Source organism: Schistocerca serialis, chromosome 7 (assembly GCF_023864345.2).
Source record: "Schistocerca serialis cubense isolate TAMUIC-IGC-003099 chromosome 7, iqSchSeri2.2, whole genome shotgun sequence".
NCBI classification, from domain to species: Eukaryota; Metazoa; Arthropoda; class Insecta; order Orthoptera; family Acrididae; genus Schistocerca; species Schistocerca serialis.
This window is the reverse complement of record NC_064644.1, coordinates 197,477,698-197,497,720: the sequence shown is the minus strand read 5'-3', so window position 1 is coordinate 197,497,720 and position 20,023 is coordinate 197,477,698. Positions and strand designations below refer to the sequence as shown.

The window sequence follows — 20,023 nt, the reverse complement described above, 5'->3', positions numbered from 1 at the left end:
GTTTCATGATACATTAAGAACGTGTGCTTAATTATCTCTTGCAGCTATATCTTTCCCTTTTAACTGACACGCCCAATCGCTGGGTCATATGCTATCAGATACTGTTCTCACACATTGAAACTTTTGTACACCTTCAAAAAATTCTTTCTATTTATAAATGTCGCTGCTCGTTATCATGAAACAAGAAACTGCTCGACTACAAGCTGTTTATAAAATAACGCTGTCACTGAATCTCATGTCTCCACAACAAACCTTACGGGCATGTGGTTTCCTTAAACTGGTTCAGGCAAATCCTGAATCGTTCCCTATTCTAGCGCAACTAGAACTTTCCTCCATCTGTAATGATCTCTTCATTGACAGGACGTTTCTTCTTTTGCTAGTAACGAAAACTAAGACAGGACTGGTGATACTGTTTAATGGAGGTAAGTCTCATTGTCCTCAAAGGTTTCGTCATGTCCATGTAATTTGGAACCAGTTGATTATAAATAATACAAAAAAATTATCAAATCTCATTTCTTTCGGTGAACGAAGATCTGAGTAAATTATTGATAACGAAGTGGTGGAAGAGTGGATTTCCAATAAATCTTAATCATTTGCCTTATATCAGTTGCTTGAAAGAAAGGATGCTTGAAAGATAGGATTAATGAGATGCGGGCAATTTGACATTAACGACTACCAGAAAGGTTCATCTCACTGAAAGAGTCCTGTGGTGTCCCAAGGCAAGTTGCGAATAGTATCGTAGTTTCTTTCTATCATTTCAGTGTAGATGTTTGTGTTGATTGCAAGAAAAATGTGGTGATATTTATATGGTAGATAGGAATTTTTAAACAATGAACGAGCATTAAATGTATTATCAAAAACCACACGTTCACTAGTAACACAAAGAGTTGATATTGATCCGTATGTAATCATCATGAAACCATGGCGAATCAACCGCATAATAAAAGGAAGCGATGCACAGAGTATAATAAATAACTGCAGGAATAAAATTTTGTCAGAAGCTGACTGAGGCATCACTAAGCGGGGAACGTCTGCCGGCTATGAAACAGCGTCATAGCCGAATGTCAACACGGATGGTCCAAAGTACAAACAAGCTGGGAGCTCGTTTCACCAGACTATGTGAGAGGGAAGCCAAGAATAACTGATTCAGCACTTTGAAAACAGTGCGGAACAGACAGAACGCTCTACTGTAATGACGATAAATACAGTAACTTCACCTATAGATTCATAATAACACCTTTCAGGAGGCAAACACCCTCAAACTCTGAAATGAAACACTAGAGCAACTGAGAGTGTTGATAGGCTCCGAAAATGAGAGCATACTGTTCCCAGTATAGGGGTGGTGGGGGTGGAGAGGGAGGGCAGGGGAACTATGTCATCCCCTGCTATACAATCTCTGCCCTCCTCAAGCTTATTCTCAGAGAAAGGCTATTCCTTCTTCATCACCGATACCAATGCCAGACCAGCTCTGTAAGTTGCAGAATGCTCTGATGAATTCAACAAGTATCTGCAAGGTGCCGCTAATCTGAAGCCCACAGATACAAGTCCACAGCCATCTGACAGTGGAAGAAACTTCTGAACGGCAAGCCGCAGTCATTCCGGTTATAACAGCACTGACAGAGGTTGGGGGCCTGACCGATCTTCCGTTGATGAAGAACCGACCTGCCCATCTACAAACTGTCCAACTTGGGCACTGGGTGCCTATGTCGCCGCAACCGGGGCAGCATTAATACCGCCTTGCCGGCTGTGTGCTGGGACCGTCACTCAGGCTGTCCTTCGTGTTGCTACTGGGTTTTTTGCCTTCGCGCCATCTCGAAAACCGACTACAGTGGGATGCAGTATTCTGGGAACAGGCCTAAGCACAGCTTCACTCATAGAGGGTACTGAGGCTCTGACGACGCCCACAGCCACGCTTCGATGCGCAGGCGCACAGCCGCTACACCCTCCTGCAGGTCTCGGTACAAACCAAAGGCAACGTCAGGGCCTGCCACCTCGACCTTTCAAGCAGCGGATTCGGTATTCAGCACGGTCGTTCCTAGGCAACGCCGGCAAGAAGACTCTCGCCAATAAATGATTGTTAATTGAGTAATGTTTAATTACCGCCCTGGCACTCCACAGTGTGAGTTAACGAGCATTGCGTTCTCATTTAAATATATGGCCGAAAGAGTCAGCCTACAGGAACTGTGAAACGAACCCTGTCGTCCAGGACCGCGTACCACAAAGGGCGCAGATTCACCACGAGGTGGGGAAACTCACGGACGTCTCTTGTCTATTGAGGCCTAAGCACTGTAGTGTGCGAGTGAGACAGATGAGAACCTACGTCACAGGGAAACCCAGTAGAAGACTTTTGTGGCAGAGAAGACGTAGCAGTGTTAAATATGGCGGACCTAAGATCGGCTATAAAAAGAAACATTTATGGAAACTATTTAATTCTATAGTAATGCGGGGAATGAAGCCACAGTAATTTCAATCTGCCATTCTCGATAAATTTTCATGGTGATCCCAATATAACTTGAATATTGATCATATCTATAATATTTTAGGATTTATTGTTAAAGTGAAATTAATAAGTTTTGTAACAAAGATCTGAATGCTAAAATCTGAACGCTTTGGTCTTAACGATCTACATTTCATATAGAAGCGCATCATTAAAATGACAAACGTTGTAAATATCAACTCTGTAACTTTACTTGTTTAAAAGATATAGCAAATTTTAATTATCAGCATTTTAATCTAAGCATCAGATCATCATTTCCTGCACTCTAAACCGGTTGAACGATAACAGCATGAAACCTTATTGAATCATTAAGTAATAGAATATTTGTTGTAAAATATACTGCACAATAGTTACTTTTGTTCTTTATTTGTTTATCAGAAAGCACATTGGTGCAAGGCTACTGGCCGTGGCATTCAAATTTATGAAAGAAATGGTTTTGGTTTTCTGTATAAGAATTAAACGTTTATTATGTAATGGATATTATTGTTGCTCTATTTAGAACTTGAAAGTGGTCAGGTTTTGATCATTTAAATATATTAAAATGTAAAATAATGTAGAATAAGCTGTTTCCAATCAGACGGACGGCTTCAGGAAAGGGAACTGCGCTGGCAGTTGAGCGAGTATGTTCGGCGCGCGGGAGACGCGGCCTGGGACGGGCAGAGGGACGGTGTTGGTTCAGACGCGAAAGCGGACAGTTAGGCTGGAGACACTTGACGGTACAGTTCGGAATGAGACGTGAAAGCGGGCACTTGGTCTTTAGGCAGCGAGGAAGTGAAACAACTTAGAAAATTTGCCGTTATGTGGTATCGCGGGACTTAGTCTCTGAGCTGTGAGCAACCGCGCGCCTGGTGTGAACTCTTGACTTTTCGCGTAGTTAACTAGATGGAGTATTGGACTCGTTATTCGCAATGAGATTGTGAATGATCGAACTGCGTCAAATATATATGCACTCGAGTGTAACAGTAACCTTATATCCGACCACTTTCGCTATTAGTTTGCTTTCTGAATAAATCGCAACTGTGTGGCCTACATTATTTATGGGTTGTTAATTTAGTTCCCGATATTATTATTACTGCTATTTTACGTTATGTGAACTTTGTATTTCGCAAACTTGCCATCGGCCAGACAATTTAACGAAAGGGTCACAAGTGTCTAATTCAGGGCGTGTAATGCGACATGTGCGGTTCAACCCTAGACGAGTTTGAGCCAAGACATTTCGACGAAGAGGAACCGCATGTGAGCCCGAACATCTTTGGGATGTTATCTCGCAACAGGATCACTGACCATCACTCTTCGCTCAATCTTATGATAATAACTCGATCCCGGATCCGGACTTAAGGCATTATTTCAGCACTATAGTTGTAGAGGCCTCCAGCGCTAAAAAGGTAATGGAAAACAAACTGATACCGTAATGAAATATCGTTTAACTGACTGATAAGTTTTATTACTTCAGGAGATACATCTCGTCGTGCAGTCAAGAGCATCTAAAACAACTAGGCAAGACACAAATACGTTATAGATAAACTTAAGGACTTCTGTTATTGGGCCGGTCGGAGTGGCCGAGGGGTTCTAGGCGCTTCAGTCTGGAACCGCGCGACCGCTACGGTCGCAGGTTCGAATCCTGCCTCGGGCATGGATGTGTGTGTTGTCCTTAGGTTAGTTAGGTTTAAGTAGTTCTAAGTTCTAGGGGACTGATGACCTCAGATAGTGCTCAGAGCCATTTGAAACACTTTTCTGTCATTGGGGAGAATGTACCACTCTGGGTAATTTCCAAACAGTGCGTGATTAATCCTTCATAGTTATAGACATGCTGCTAACTCCTTATCTGTTTCTCGAATTCTATCTAGTTCCAGATAATCTGATGTCTGCTTCATTCATTAGTGGTTGGTTGGTTGTTTGGGGAAAGAGACCAAACAGCGAGGTTATCGGTCTTATAGGATTAGGGAAGGATTCGGAAGGAAGTCGGCCGTGCCCATTCAAAGGAACCATCCCGGCATTTGCCTGGAGCGAGTTAGGGAAATCACGGAAAACCTAAATCCGGATGGCCGGACGCGGGATTGAACCGTCGTCCTTCCGAATGCGAGTCCAGTGTGCTTCATTCATTAGTGAATCATACTGAGCTATACACTATCTCCTGTGTCTGCCATTATTGAATCCAACTAGCTATACACAGGGTGTTCTGGTGTATCGCATTTATCTTGAACCCTTCAAATACGTTTTTCTTTTTATTTATGGAAAAAGTTATTAGGCAAATGCTGGTTAGATATATGTAACACAAAATGGTAGTACACGGTGAAGGTATCCAAGGTAAACTAGTCCACTTTTGGAGTTGACAGTAAACAACTGGAAACACAAGTAAACTGCACACTAGTCATTCATTCAATTGACATCAGCTGATGGTTTGTGTAATAGAAAGACAATGTCGAATTGTTACTCATCGATGGACAATACAAGTTAGCAGAACGGTAATGACTGGTGTGCATTTTCCTTGCGTTACCATTTGTTTACTATCGACTACAGCATAGAGAACTGGACTAATATAGGAGAGCCAAAGTTAAAACTCTTTTAGTGTTTTAGTGTCGTGTTTACTTGAATGGTACACTGTGATACGTTTCTGAACAAAGTGTATTACCGAAAATGATGTAGCATGCTATTTAAAAAGGCGTATTGCTGTTCATACTTTCGGTAATGCGGAAAGTTACGTTAGGCGCACTCATACTAGTTAATGTTCCCCTGTCAGCTAAACAACATTCGGTTGATACATTTTTTATTTTGCTTCCGGACAAAAAGTTACCGGCGTGATCAAGATAATTGGGACACCCTGCGTAATCTGCTACCAGTACCCTTTATTCTTACAGCCTACTAATTCTGCCGTTGCCGCCTTTGCAGGAGGAGATCCGCATCCAGCACCTTGCCTGGCTCCCCGTGCTTGAACAGGACGTGGAAGGCGCCTTCGTTACCGAGTGGCCGGCCGAAAGCCTGAAGGCAGGTCGTTTCAACAAGGTCCCCGTCATCACGGGCTTCACGTCCGGGGACGGGCTCGAGCTGATTCGACGTGAGTTGAACCTGCCCATCCGACTCTGACCACCGTAGTTTTCTAATTCGTTAAATTGACAATCTGCTACACTACTGGCCATTAAAATTGCTGCACCAAGAAGAAATGCAGATGATAGACGAGTATTCATTAGACAAATATATTATACTAGAACTAGCCTGTAATTACATTTTCACGCAATTTGGGTGCATAGATCCTGAGAAATCACTTCCCATAACAACCACCTCTGGCCGTAATAACGGCCCTGTTACGCCTGGGCATTGAGTCAAACAGAGCTTGGATGGCGTGTACAGGTACAGCTGCCAATGCATCTTCAACACGATACCACAGTTCGAGTAGTGACTGGCGTATTGTGACGAGCCAGTTGCTCGGCCACCATTGACCAGACGTTTTCAATTGGGGAGAGATCTGGAGAATGTGCTGGCCAGGGCAGCAGTCGAACATTTTCTGTATCCAGAAAGGCCGCTACAGGACCTGCAACATGCGGTCGTGCATTATCCCGCTGAAATGTAGGGTTTCGCAGGGATCGAATGAAGGGTAGAGCCACGGGTCACAACACATCTGAAATGTAACGTCCACTGTTCAAAGTGCCGCCAATGCGAACAAGAGGTGACCGAGACGTGTAACCTGTGGCACCCCATAGCATCACGCCGGGTGATACGCCAGCATGGCGATGACGAACACACGCTTCCAATGTGCGTTCACCTCGATGTCGCCAAACACGGATGCGACCATCGTGATGCTGTAAACAGGACCTGGATTGATCCGAAAAAATGACGTTTTGCCATTCGTGCACCCAGGTTCGTCGTTGAGTACACCATCGCAGGCGCTCCTGTGATGCAGAGTCAAGGGTAACAGCAGCCGTGGTCTCCGAGCTGATAGTCCATGCTGCTGCAAACGTCGTCGAATTGTTCGTGCAGATGGTTGTTGTCTTGCAAACGTCCTCATCTGTTGACTCAGGGATCGAGACGTGGCTGCACGATCCTTTATAGCCATGCGGATAAAATGCCTGTCGTCTCGACTGCTAGTGATACGAGGCCGTTGGGATCCAGCACGGCATTCTGTATTACCCTCCTGAACCCACCGATTCCATATTCTGCTAACAGACATTGGATCTCGACCAACGCGAGCAGCAATGTCGCGTTACGATAAACTGCAATCGTGATAGGCTACAATCCGATCTTTATCAAAGTCGGAAATGGTACGCGTTTCTTCTCCTTACACGAGGCATCACAACAACGTTTCACCAGGCAACGCCAGTCAACTGCTGTTTGTATATGAGAAATCGGTTGGAAACTTTCCTCATGCCAGTACGTTGTAGATGTCGCCACTGGCGCCAAGCATGTGTGAATGCTCTGAAAAGCTAATCATTTGCATATCACAGCATCTTCTTCCTGTCGGTTAAATTTCGCGTCAGTAGGACGCCATCTTCGTGGTGTAGCAATTTTAATGGCCAGTAGTGTATTTATCACGCTAATGAAGTTCTGTCAGTTCTAAAAGACACAGTCAATATGGAGATAGGTTTTAATAAATGACATAAAAAATTTATTAATTATTAGTTCTCAACACTGATTTTAATAGAACAGCTTCCATTCTGATGGTACAGCGAGCAACTGCCTCCTATTCGCCTTGACAATATTCCAGTACTGTATCAGAAGACAGTTAATAACTCAGTTGTAAGTCTGCATGATCATTTCAACTGCTGATTGTTTTTTTGTTGGAGCTTCAGGGTGCAAAACAGCTGAGCTCATAAGCGCCCAAATACCGACCTAAAATATGACATTTTCCAGGGAATTCATTCCTTGGTTGAGTGAAGTCAAATGACACATTGGTGCCGAAACCTCATTAGCAGGAGGATGAAACCTTAATGAATAATAATATTGAGCCTAGAAATCTAGTTACAAACTAACAAATGTAGTGGAAAGGTAAAATGAGCAATTATAACGTTCCTCCTTTTTTTTAACGGGCCGTTCGGTAAGAGATTCTAGAACAACCAGGTCTACAGTCGAAAATTAATATTGTTTCTCCACGTTGTTATGGCGAGTAAATAATATAACGCGCACTACCGCCTATGCTGTACCTACTAAAACTTCGTGTAGCTCAGATGAGACAAATCTGACACAGGATTAGGAAGTGGCTCACTGTCAGTAGTTCGTTATAGTGACAGCAAAGTGGTGTGGCGTCACCGATTAACAGATGACGATGACTGAAAAGACAGTGACCTATACGTAGTCCAGTAACAGTGACCTAGAATGAAATTTTCACTCTACAGCGGAGTGTGCGCTGATATGAAACTTCCTGGCAGATTAAAACTGTGCGCCGGACCGAGACTCGAACTCGGGACTTCTACCTTTCACGGGCAAGTGCTGTGAGGACGGGACGTGAGTCGTGCTTGGGTAGCTCAGTCGTTAGAGCACTTGCCCGCGAAAGGCAAAGGTCCCAAGTTCGAGTCTCGGTCCGGCGCACAGTTTTAATCTGCCAGGAAGTTTCAACAGTGACCTGCTTGCAACGAGATGGGCGAGAGGAAGTCACGCAAACGATAGGGAGGGGGTTTAATCCCCCAAAGTTTGTTCCCACCGAGACTGACCAGCGTTCGTATCTGTGTGATAAAATATCCCTACGTATAGCAACGTTGAGATCGTCCGAAGCAACAGAACTGCTAAAAGGCCAGGACAGCAGGGTTGCGGCCCTGACAGCAGGCCTCTGGAGAGAACTGAGGAAATCAGAGTATACAATAGGGATGTGTAAAGCACCGTGATAAAGGGCGATATTCAAATATCTCTCAAAGGTGCATCAGGTACCACGGGCAGATAATACTGTTGCCACATTTAGGAAGATTCCCGCTTGCCTGTGTAGACTCTATTTCGGAACATATTTGCAAAGGATGGCAACGTATACTTCTGCAGTCATTCGTTCTAGTAAACCTTCATTCAAATGGTTCAAATGGCTCTGAGCACTATGGGACTTAACATCTGTGGTCATCAGTACCCTAGAACCTAGAACTACTTAAACCTAACTAACCTAAGGACATCACACACATCCATGCCCGAGGCAGGATTCGAACCTGCGACCGTAGCGGTCACGCGGTTCCAGACTGAAGCGCCTAGAATCGCACGGCTAAAACCTTCATTATTGTGAAATAATCCAACATATCATGAGTGGTGAGAATGCTAGGTGGTTACAAGTAACGAAGAATTCTTTTGTGCGGTACATATGCAACATACGTCCGTTTGACGATCTGAGTACTCCATACTCTCGTTAAGGTTGGCTGCGGCCAGATAAGTCGCGGGACTACCATACACTCAGTTTACTTCACTGGCTACTCCACCCCAGCACCTCACATCACATATTAAGTACATTTAATCTCATCATAATCGAAGCACAAGACCTAACATATCTAAGATCCTAGTTGTGCCCATCGTGAAAGAAAACGTTCGCAGATACTTTTCTGTTGGTGAGGTCCGCCTTTGGAATAAGCTGCCCTGTTTTCCGCACAAAATTCAATTTCCTGTTGCTAAGGCTAAGCACTTTTTCTGACACTCTCGTAACATGCTGCAAAAATTAACTCTCATGACAAGTGTTTTCCTCTGTCAAACAGTGTAACAAATGCCCCCATCTTCTCGCAGTTGCACTTCTTTCTGTCTTCGTTTCTCGATCAGTCGCAACCCATTCTAGTCCCTCCCTTTCTTTTTTCTTCCCTACCCCGTTCAAACTTCTGACTTTCCACGCCCCGACTTGTAGAAAGTTATCGTTCCGTTAGTTATTCAATCTTTTTCTCATGGTCATCTCCCCCTTGGCAGTCACTTCCTGCACATCTCAATGGGGGACTACTCCGGAATCTTTTGTAATGGAGAGACCATGATGACACTCTTTCAATTACAGGCCACATTTCCCGTGGATACACATCGGGTCTTTAATGCAGTGGTTTCCTTTGCCTCCTGCATCCTCATACCGTTGATCACTACTGACTCTTCCGTCTCTCTTACCCCAGGGGTAAGAGAGTGCCCTAAACCTCTATCTGCTCATCCGCCCTCTCTGACAAAGCCGTTCGCAGAATGATGGTGACTTCGAATGCCGGAAGCCTTCGGCCGTTGTTGCTCATGATTTTTATTCAAAATTTAAACGGTGACGGGGTTCGAACTCGGGACCCAGGACGATTCGATTGCTAATCAAAGACACTACCCTTAGACGACGCTCTCTTTTCCCTTATCTTCATTAATTGTGTTTTATAACTTTCCTCTTTCTCTCCCTCATCCCCAATTCTGTTACGTCCATTGCTGGCAGCTCTCATAAAGTGATGAGCCAAAACATTATTACCACGTCTTAATAACAAGCTAATCCATCTATGGAACGCAATACAACAGCAATTCTTCGTCGTATGGATTCATCAAGTCCCTGGCAGCTTTCCTGAGGTATGTCCCACCACATGTCAAGGCACAGGTCACACAGTTCCCGTAAACTGCGAGCCCGTGGTTTGCGGGATCGGTGCTCGCGCCCAATAGCGGTAGCGAATATGGCGGCAAAACATGAAGTGTACTCTCATACTCCACAGACCACTCTAGCGCCATTCTGGCTTTCTGACATAGACATTTATCACACTGGATGAAGGCTTCGCCAACAGAGAAGACCTCATCAAGAATGGGTGCAGGCAGTCCACAGTAATGTTCACGTACACATACCTGACACGTTTCCACCGATTACTACCAGAGATCCTATGGAAACACAAGTGAATGTCCCCACAGCGTAGTACCCCAGCGTGCAAGGCGCAGTGCGCCTCTGTAGCAGACGTTCTCATGGATCTGAATACGCCCATCGACCTGGCTAAACCGTACACGTGGTTCATTCCACTAGGCGATACGTTTCCACTGATCTATAGCCCCTTCTCGATGATCTCGTGCTCACTGCAGTCGTAACTGACGAGGTCTTTGTGTCAGCTTAGAAGCATGTAGCGATCGTCTAATATGGAGATGTTTGTATGCAGACTGAAGCGACTAATGAAAATTTAGATCGGGATACGAACGTGGGACTACTGCTCACTAGGTGGATGCGTTAACCACTACGCCACCCTGGCACAGTAGCTTTGCGCAACTGCGCGGACTACTCTAGCACACCTCCCTCCTCAGTCCAAATTCCCATTCATGCCTCAGCCCACTTGGTATCTACGTTCAATACCGAGCACTGAATGGTCTTCTCGGAAACACCATTGCTTGCATCAGCATTGTACTCTGTCTCCCACAGATCGCTAGCTATCCTGCTTTACAGGCCGGACATACCTCGCGTCCTGTCGTGCAACCTCTGGTCATGTGGTTTCATCTCCGATCAGCAGTTTTTCATCGACGTTCAAGGCGGTAACAAGCGAACAGCCGACCAGCTTCGCCATTTCGAGAAGCTCGTTCCCAGGTGCTGAGCCATAATAATCTGCCCTGTGTCAAAGTATCATGTGTCAGTAGATTTCCCTATCTGCGATCCGTATCGTCGCTAAAATGATTTCCTCTTGCGTCTCTGCTCCGCTTACATATCTTCTCTACTGCGTCACGCGCCTGCAACGTTTTCTGGCGATTTACGATCTCACTGTGGGCAGTAGTCACAATGATTTGGCATGTCACTGTAGTTTAAATCCACTTTCCTGTTATTTGTCTTTATTGTTGTAACTCTCATTAACTAATGTTATCTCTGCCTTTTTTTCTCTGCTCTGGCGTAATTTCTAAATGTTATGTTCTATATTAGATGAAGCTTATAACGTTGTTATAGTTGTTGTTGTTGTTGTGGTCTTCAGTCCGAAGACTGGTTTGATACAGATCTCCATGCTATTCTATCCTGTACAAGCCTCTGCATCTCCGAATAACTACTGCAACCTACATCCTTCTGAATCTGCTTCTGTATTCATCTCTTGGTCTCCCTCTACGATTTTTACCCTCGCCCCATTCCATCCCACATATACACATATCCTTCCAATAACAAGGTGGTGCTCCTTTGATGTCTCAGATCGTGTCCTATTAACCAATCCCTTCTTTCAGACAAGTTGCGCCACAAATTTCTTGTCTCTCCAAATTATACTCAGTACCTCCTCATTACTTACGTGATCCAACATTTAATCTTCGGCATTCTTCTGTAGCACGACATTTCAAAAGTCTCTATTCTGTTCTTGTCTAGACTATTGTTGAAACATGTACGTTTGAAATATGATTGAAATTACGTAACTGGCAGTAGTCTGAAACACAACTGTCAGAATGGGAATGTGTATTTTGTCTCGTCGTTTATGTGCTTGGCCCTGTAGTGAACTTTTCTGTGTGCAAGAAAGTAATTGTAATTTAGCTGTGAGAATGTGAAATGTCAATAACTTTAAACCAAACCAAACTGCATGAATTTACGTAACACGAAAACTGAATCTGGTGCAGCAGTATTGATTTGAAATTGGCCCTGTTCATAAAACAAAACTTGGTCAGTTTGAAAATAATAGTCCTCGTGCTTAATGAATGCTATCCCTGCAGTACTAAAATTTCTTACCTTTATCTTCGCTATGGTAATGCTCTTCGCACTGCTCCCTGTTAGTACTTAAAATTGTATAGTTAGCAAACAGCTATTGTGCAAAGCTGTTGCTTAGCACACATTTTCATTAAATAAAATGTGACTGAGACAATAACTTCTTGAGAGAAGTAGTTAATCAAAATGACATGGATCGGGAACTCGTATTGACTTGCGTAAGTAACAATATGACACTAATTTTAAAACTTGTATTTTGACTTTTTGAAAGTTAATAATGATCACAATTAACACATTCAATAAACTGTTTATACATTAACAACTACCTTTACAAAATCATTGGATGTGAGTGATATACACTGTCTTAATCATCACTTATGAATACGCGCATTGCATTAGTAACAAAACAACTTCCTTTACCTTAATTTTTCCAACTTCTGTTGAGTTTTACTTTACAATTAGCAAACATCATAGTATCTTGCAAATAAAAAAATCAATACTACTTTTAGCGAATAAGTATATATCCAGCACACACCAGATACAATACATTTTTACACTTGAGGGTCCTCTATACATCAGTCGATCTAAAGTTACTCTAACAAATTACCCATAACACCTTGAATTAGCGATCGCTGTTGAGCAGCGACGCTACTACACAATCGATATTACATTTGACCACCTCTGATTCAATGCAATATTTTCTTACAAAACTTGAATTAATTTACCCTGTGTATGACCATGTTTCACTTTAATACATGGCTACAGTCCAGACAAATACCTTCAGAAAAGACTTCATAACATTTAAGCTCATATTCCATGTAAGCAAATTTCTCATCTTCAGAAACTCTTTTCTTGCCGTTGCCAGTCCACATATTACATTCTCTCTACTTCGCCCATCATCAGTTATAGAGGAACTACGAGATTTATGAAAGTAGGAAAACCTTATACAACAATACATGTCCACGTTCTGTGTTTTTTTATGTACGGTACCTAAATAAATTCTATTCAGTTCCCAATGACGTTAGCTGCATTTGGGCATTGAAGTGAATCAATGGTAACAGGCGAAAATTTATGATAGACCGGGACTCGAATCCGAATCTGCCGCTTGACACAAGCGGTCGCCTTATCCACCTCGTTCATCCGTGCACGCCCCACAGCCGCCCCAAATTCCCACCCTGTCACCCTCTTTATAGCGTAGCTTCACCTACCCGTGAACACTTACTCGCCATTTCGGATTCCAGCAAGAGGTCGGGCTTGGTGTGCATTCTCACTGAAAGAATGGACTTTGGTCGTCGCACCTTGTGTGTGTGTGTGTGTGTGTGTGTGTGTGTGTGAGTGAGTGAGTGAGTGAGTGACTGGTGTCTGTTCTTTAGGACACAACATATATCTTTTAAACTCCTCATCTTGCGAGTTTTCGTGCCATGGTGCATCATTAGGTGGCTCTATTACGAACGATTGAACGGTTACAATTGCCTCTTGGAATGCTTCCCTGACATTAGATCACTTATTCTGGATGGTCGTGGTTGCTACCCACTTCTCTTCTGCTCCAGTGATCACACAGCCAATTCCAACTGCTCTTGCACTGCTCGCTCTATGTTTACGCGTTTGCTAGAAATTAGTCTTCTGGAGAAATTGATGAATATTTTTTCCCACAGAGAAGCTGTACCTCTCTGACCCGGCAGCAGTGCAGGAGCTCAGCGACAACTTCGTGCAGATAGTGTCTCCAATCCTGCACCTGCCGACGGCCGAAGAGCGCGAGGAGGCGGCACTGATGATGCGAGACTTTTACTTTGGCCATGAGAACATCACCATCGACGATGCTCAAGCCATCACCGATGTAAGTGTCAACAGCACTGGACAGTCTGGGTGTGGAAGAGTTACTTCCTGTGAATTAAGAGATTTTTTATCAGTCTCCCTGCTTGTGGTAGACTACGATCCCGCAGTAATACTGGAGGAGAATCCTTTGAGTAGGTCTGTATTTGATATATAGGTCATGGCTTTATGGATATACCGTTAAAAGACTACTGCTTTATCTACACATTGAATTCATGAATTGTTTGAAAAGAAACAGAGAAAATTTAGTAATGCTTGGAAATATCTTTAGCAATGCGAAACGAGCCCTTACAAACGGGATGGACACTACAAACCATACTGCTGGTATAACAAGAGAACAGGTAGAGAAAACTAAAAATCTGTCAGTCAGCAACGACAGAACGATATTGATCGATTGATAAACGAGGGCTGTTCGGAAAGTAAGGTCGCAAAATGGAAACGTCAGCGAAAATCATATGATGCTTTGCACAGATGTGCTGGGCAGTGTCTCTAGTATGCCTGTCGATCGAGTCACGTCGCTCCTTTCAGCTGTGAGACCACAGTGAACATGTAAAGACACCTGGAGCAATAGCGTCTCCCGCCAGGTATGGGTACCCACTGCGAGATTTCGCCTGATTTCACGCAACCCCAGATAACGTACCTGTCATACATTTTCTTCTTCATGGCAATTCTCCGGCGCCCAATGGAGGGTCAATGAAGACACCCCTGCGGCGTTTCCGATGGGAAGTGTTTGATGACCCACCATACAGCCCGGAATTGGCGCCCTCTGATGTTCACCTCTGCTCACATGAATCGCTGGCTGTGAAGGCAACATTTTGGCACAGACAACGAACTGCACACCAGCGTAGAGAAGTGGCGGAAAGCAGAAGAGGCTGCATTCTATGACAAGATTCAAATGGCTCTGAGCACTATGGGATTTAACTTCTAAGGTCATCAGTCCCTTAGAACTTAGAACAACTTAAACCTAACATCACACACATCCATGCCCGAGGCAGGATTCGAACCTGCAACCGTAGCGGTCGCGCGGATCCAGACTGTAGCGCCCAGAACCGCTCGGCCACCCATGCAGGCCTATGACAAGGGCATTGTGCAAGTTGGTACAACGCTACGACGTAAGTCGGGGCGGCCACTTTGTAGAGAAGCAGCTGAAAGGCGTAGCTAATTAACACAAACAAAACATTTTTTATTTTCACTGTGGTTTCCATTTCGCGACCGATCGGACCTTACTTTCTGAATGGCCCTCGTACCGTCATTGACATCCAAAATTCCCTAATACCAAACAGGCGAGACAAACGCTGTTGGGATAGGTACTCAAAATAAACACTGTTTTGCTGTTGTGAAGTCTCTTACAACAACTGTGGAACAAAATCTGATGTTAGATTACAATCAAATTTCCTTGTTCAGTCACGCAGATTCTAAACCTTCATGTTGTTGTGATCTTCAGTCCTACGACTGTTTCCAAGTAGCTGTCCACATACCTTGTTAACCGCTCAAAAAAGGTTTTGCAGCATCTCCTCGAGCTGGATAGTTTGCGCGTAGATTAATAGATAGCCTCTTTCTCAATAACTTTTTGGTAGTAGGAAATCGCTCTGTACAACCCCCCGGGTAGAAGGGATGCAAGTAAATCCGCATTCTCGGTGCACCTCAGCAGAACTCGTTGTGTCTCCAATCCTGGACTGTTCAGAGCTGTCACCGTGTTTAGAAGCGTTATTTTCATCTTAGGCCGTACCTTCATTCTACGTCAAGAAAGCTTGTCAGCATGGGAAAGTGTCCGCCGAATTGGCGTACACCAGAGATCACAGCTACGTCAACCGAGCAATCAGCCTCTATAGTTCTTCTTCTTCACTTAATGGATTAACCACTCTTGCTCGTTCCGGCTTCACAGCTGTATCCAACGCGACCCGGGTCGTTACTGATCTGTTTTTCCCATTGGTATGTAATCTAACACTCTCTTGGGAAGTCTAGTATTTTCCACATGTTGTTAGTGGTCGGCGCAGTACTATCTGCTACTTAGTATTTTGTTATGTACTGATTCTATATTTCTTTCTTTCCTACTATCTCCACTTCGTTTCCTATCCATCGATAGTTCTGTCGATTGTATTTTGCTCACTTGTTTTTGAGTCGGCACCCAGGCTTCACTGTCATAAAGCAATGTGGGTAAATCCATTACATTACAAAATTTAGTTTTTGTTTCTTTCGTAACTTTATTTTCAAAATATTTTTCATTTGTCCCACATACAGCTTCAAATTAGCTAACTTTTTTCTGAATGTCCTCATTATAAACACTCATGGCACGAACAAGATGTTTAAAATTCGGTACTTGTTCTAAAACGTTATTTCCTGGCAAAATTTTTATCTGACTGGATCTTTTACTCTGAAAGCCATAACTTTCGTTTTATTAAATGAAACTTTAGAATTCTAAGGTTTATATTGATTAATTAAATGATACGTGGATGTTTGTAACTTTCTCTCATTTACTTAAATCATTGTTTCATCATCTGCATGTAAGGGTGTTTGAACAGACTCTGTTTGATAATGAAATACCTAGGTCTGGCACCAATTCCCTTCACTTTAAAATGTCGTCAATATATATATATATATATATATATATATATATATATATATATATATATATATATACTCCTGGAAATTGAAATAAGAACACCGTGAATTCATTGTCCCAGGAAGGGGAAACTTTATTGACACATTCCTGGGGTCAGATACATCACATGGTCACACTGACAGAACCACAGGCACATAGACACAGGCAACAGAGCATGCACAATGTCGCCACTAGTACAGTGTATATCCACCTTTCGCAGCAATGCAGGCTGCTATTCTCCCATGGAGACGATCGTAGAGATGCTGGATGTAGTCCTGTGGAACGGCTTGCCATGCCATTTCCACCTGGCGCCTCAGTTGGACCAGCGTTCGTGCTGGACGTGCAGACCGCGTGAGACGACGCTTCATCCAGTCCCAAACATGCTCAATGGGGGACAGATCCGGAGATCTTGCTGGCCAGGGTAGTTGACTTACACCTTCTAGAGCACGTTGGGTGGCACGGGATACATGCGGACGTGCATTGTCCTATTGGAACAGCAAGTTCCCTTGCCGGTCTAGGAATGGTAGAACGATGGGTTCGATGACGGTTTGGATGTACCGTGCACTATTCAGTGTCCCCTCGACGATCACCAGTGGTGTACGGCCAGTGCAGGAGATCGCTCCCCACACCATGATCCCGGGTGTTGGCCCTGTGTGCCTCGGTCGTATGCAGTCCTGATTGTGGCGCTCACCTGCACGGCGCCAAACACGCATACGACCATCATTGGCACCAAGGCAGAAGCGACTCTCATCGCTGAAGACGACACGTCTCCATTCGTCCCTCCATTCACGCCTGTCGCGACACCACTGGAGGCGGGCTGCACGATGTTGGGGCGTGAGCGGAAGACAGCCTAACGGTGTGCGGGACCGTAGCCCAGCTTCATGGGGACGGTTGCGAATGGTCCTCTCCGATACCCCAGGAGCAACAGTGTCCCAAATTTGCTGGGAAGTGGCGGTGCGGTCCCCTACGGCACTGCGTAGGATCCTACGGTCTTGGCGTGCATCCGTGCGTCGCTGCGGTCCGGTCCCAGGTCGACGGGCACGTGCACCTTCCGCCGACCACTGGCGACAACATCGATGTACTGTGGAGACCTCACGCCCCACGTGTTGAGCAATTCGGCGGTACGTCCACCCGGCCTCCCGCATGCCCACTATACGTCCTCGCTCAAAGTCCGTCAACTGCACATACGGTTCACGTCCACGCTGTCGCGGCATGCTACCAGTGTTAAAGACTGCGATGGAGCTCCGTATGCCACGGCAAACTGGCTGACACTGACGGCGGCGGTGCACAAATGCTGCGCGGCTAGCGCCATTCGACGGCCAACACCGCGGTTCCTGGTGTGTCCGCTGTGCCGTGCGTGTGATCATTGCTTGTACAGCCCTCTCGCAGTGTCCGGAGCAAGTATGGTGGGTCTGACACACCGGTGTCAATGTGTTCTTGTTTCCATTTCCAGGAGTATATATATATAGAGCTATAAAAAATTTGAGCGATAGGCTACACCCTTGTCTAACTAATATATTTGCTAAAATCCGTTCACTTCTTATAATTCCAGGGTCTATGATGAAATTAGCATTTGCATAATGACTCCTATACCAAAAGTAGGTGTGGTGGATAGTCCTCATTTTATAGTATTTTTCATAATTCTATTCGATTTATTATGCCAAAAATCTTCTCAAAATATACAAAAGTGAAATGTGTTCCGAGCTATTTTCTGTTCTTTCTTCTATCTTTTGTCTAAATGCGAAGACATTATCCATGCACGATGTCCTATTCCCAGATCGAATTCGCTCTTTTCCTAACAAACAGTCTGTAATAACTTTTAATCCCTTAATTATTACGTATTTTAGTATCTATGTTATAGTTCGCAGTTTTGAACATGGTTTTTACTAAGGAAGCCTATACTAATTTCAACACAGAATTAAAGAGCCAACCGGTTGCATAGTAACTGTACGTACATTGACCTAGGTTTCGACACCTACTAGAGGTGTCTTCATAACTCTGTAATGTTGCTAAAATTAAAAATTACATTGCTAAAAATCAATAGTCAGAATCTGGAACAGCTATACTTTTGATACGAGCATAGCTGCTCCAAATTCTGACTATTGCTTTTTAGCAATATAATTTTACGATTTAGCAATATTTCATTTCAGATTAAGACACCCCAATTAGGTATCGAAACCTAGGTCAGTGTATCTACCGTTTCTGTGCAACCGGTTGACTCTTTAATCCTCTGTTGATGTTATGTTTTGTATTCACGAAGCTAACTGCTTTACAATTTTCACGATTTTTGCAGTCTCCTCCTTTGAATATATATTTTAACTACAGATGTTGACCAAGAGAGAGGTATTTGCCAATTTTCGCAGCATTTATTGAGTACATGTAAAATTCTTAATTTGTATATCATATAACTCTGTTTAATAAGGTCATATTCATTCTGGCTAATCCGGGTGCCTTCCCACTTTTTTCAGATTTTAACTGTCTACCTAATTCTTGTAACGTTGTGGGGTCTGGATCTGGAACATTATTACCAAGGGAGCTGTCTATTTCTGTTCCACTTTATACTGTAAAACCTCTATCGTTAGACACAAAACTTTGAGGATCTACCTCATAGTGGCCGCCTGCGGTTCAGAACGGCAGCTGATGACCGTCGACGTAAGAATTATGGTTTCCATCAGGAGTAGAATCTGACAGAATCGTTCACTGTCATTTTGAAGGCAACTGGGAGGGCTGTGTTGACGCACACAGTAGGTGCTCTTCTCCATACAATCTGTTTTGTCTCTAGGCAGCCATTACTAACAACAGTACGAAGCTTTCAGCAGAACAGTGAGTAAAGAAAGTGGGCGAAGGAACTCTTAGAAAAGAACCTGGATCAGTGATATTGAGTTCTCTTCATTGAAGAATGCTGGACTTGTCTAATACCTTACAATCGTTGCAAAATAGTTTGAAGGAGACCAAAAACCAGTTCACGACTCAGGCCTGCAGTCCCATGGGTTCAGGGTAGGTGTCTTGGGCTGGTATCATGTATGAACGCCAGCCACCTCTCACTATCATCGAGGGTAATTTGGGAGTTCTGGATTAACATAAAAAGTTACTGGGTATGATGTCCCGCCATACTGTAAAATAACTGTCACTGATAAATTCAACGTTTCGGTCGCGGTTGCGGTCGCCTTCCTCTCGGTCTGCTGAAGCCCTATAACAAGAAAACTTCGATGTTATCAGATTAGAACTGTGGAAATGTACCAAACAGAGCGCTGAGCAGTATCGGTACAGGATACTCCCCACCTATTATCCAACCTTACTGTCAGCATTTCGGCGATGGGTTCGTCTTTGAAGACGATAACAGACGAACACTCATCATGCCCATGTTCAGAACAGCTTCCTACGGGTGGCAAGAATCAATCAAACAGAATGGTCTGCGGTATTTTAGTCATCAACAAGACTGTAACATGCACCTGAAACATGCAGTCCGTGGTCACAGCAGCCATCCTCACACGCTGAATGACTTCAATACGTACGCCGTCGTAGTGTGGGACGAACTTGAGCGGCAAAACTG

General features: G+C 44.1%; 1 protein-coding gene across 1 annotated transcript in view; it reads left to right on the top strand.

Annotated features, from left to right (window-relative positions):
* LOC126412971 (venom carboxylesterase-6-like) overlaps positions 1 to 20,023 on the top strand; it is a 78,006-nt gene that overhangs the window by 38,008 nt on the left and 19,975 nt on the right. Inside the window, exons 6-7 of the mRNA XM_050082862.1 lie at positions 5,356 to 5,552; positions 13,691 to 13,872. Of these exons, the coding sequence (XP_049938819.1) occupies positions 5,356 to 5,552; positions 13,691 to 13,872 (379 nt within the window). The remainder of the gene's footprint in view (positions 1 to 5,355; positions 5,553 to 13,690; positions 13,873 to 20,023) is intronic.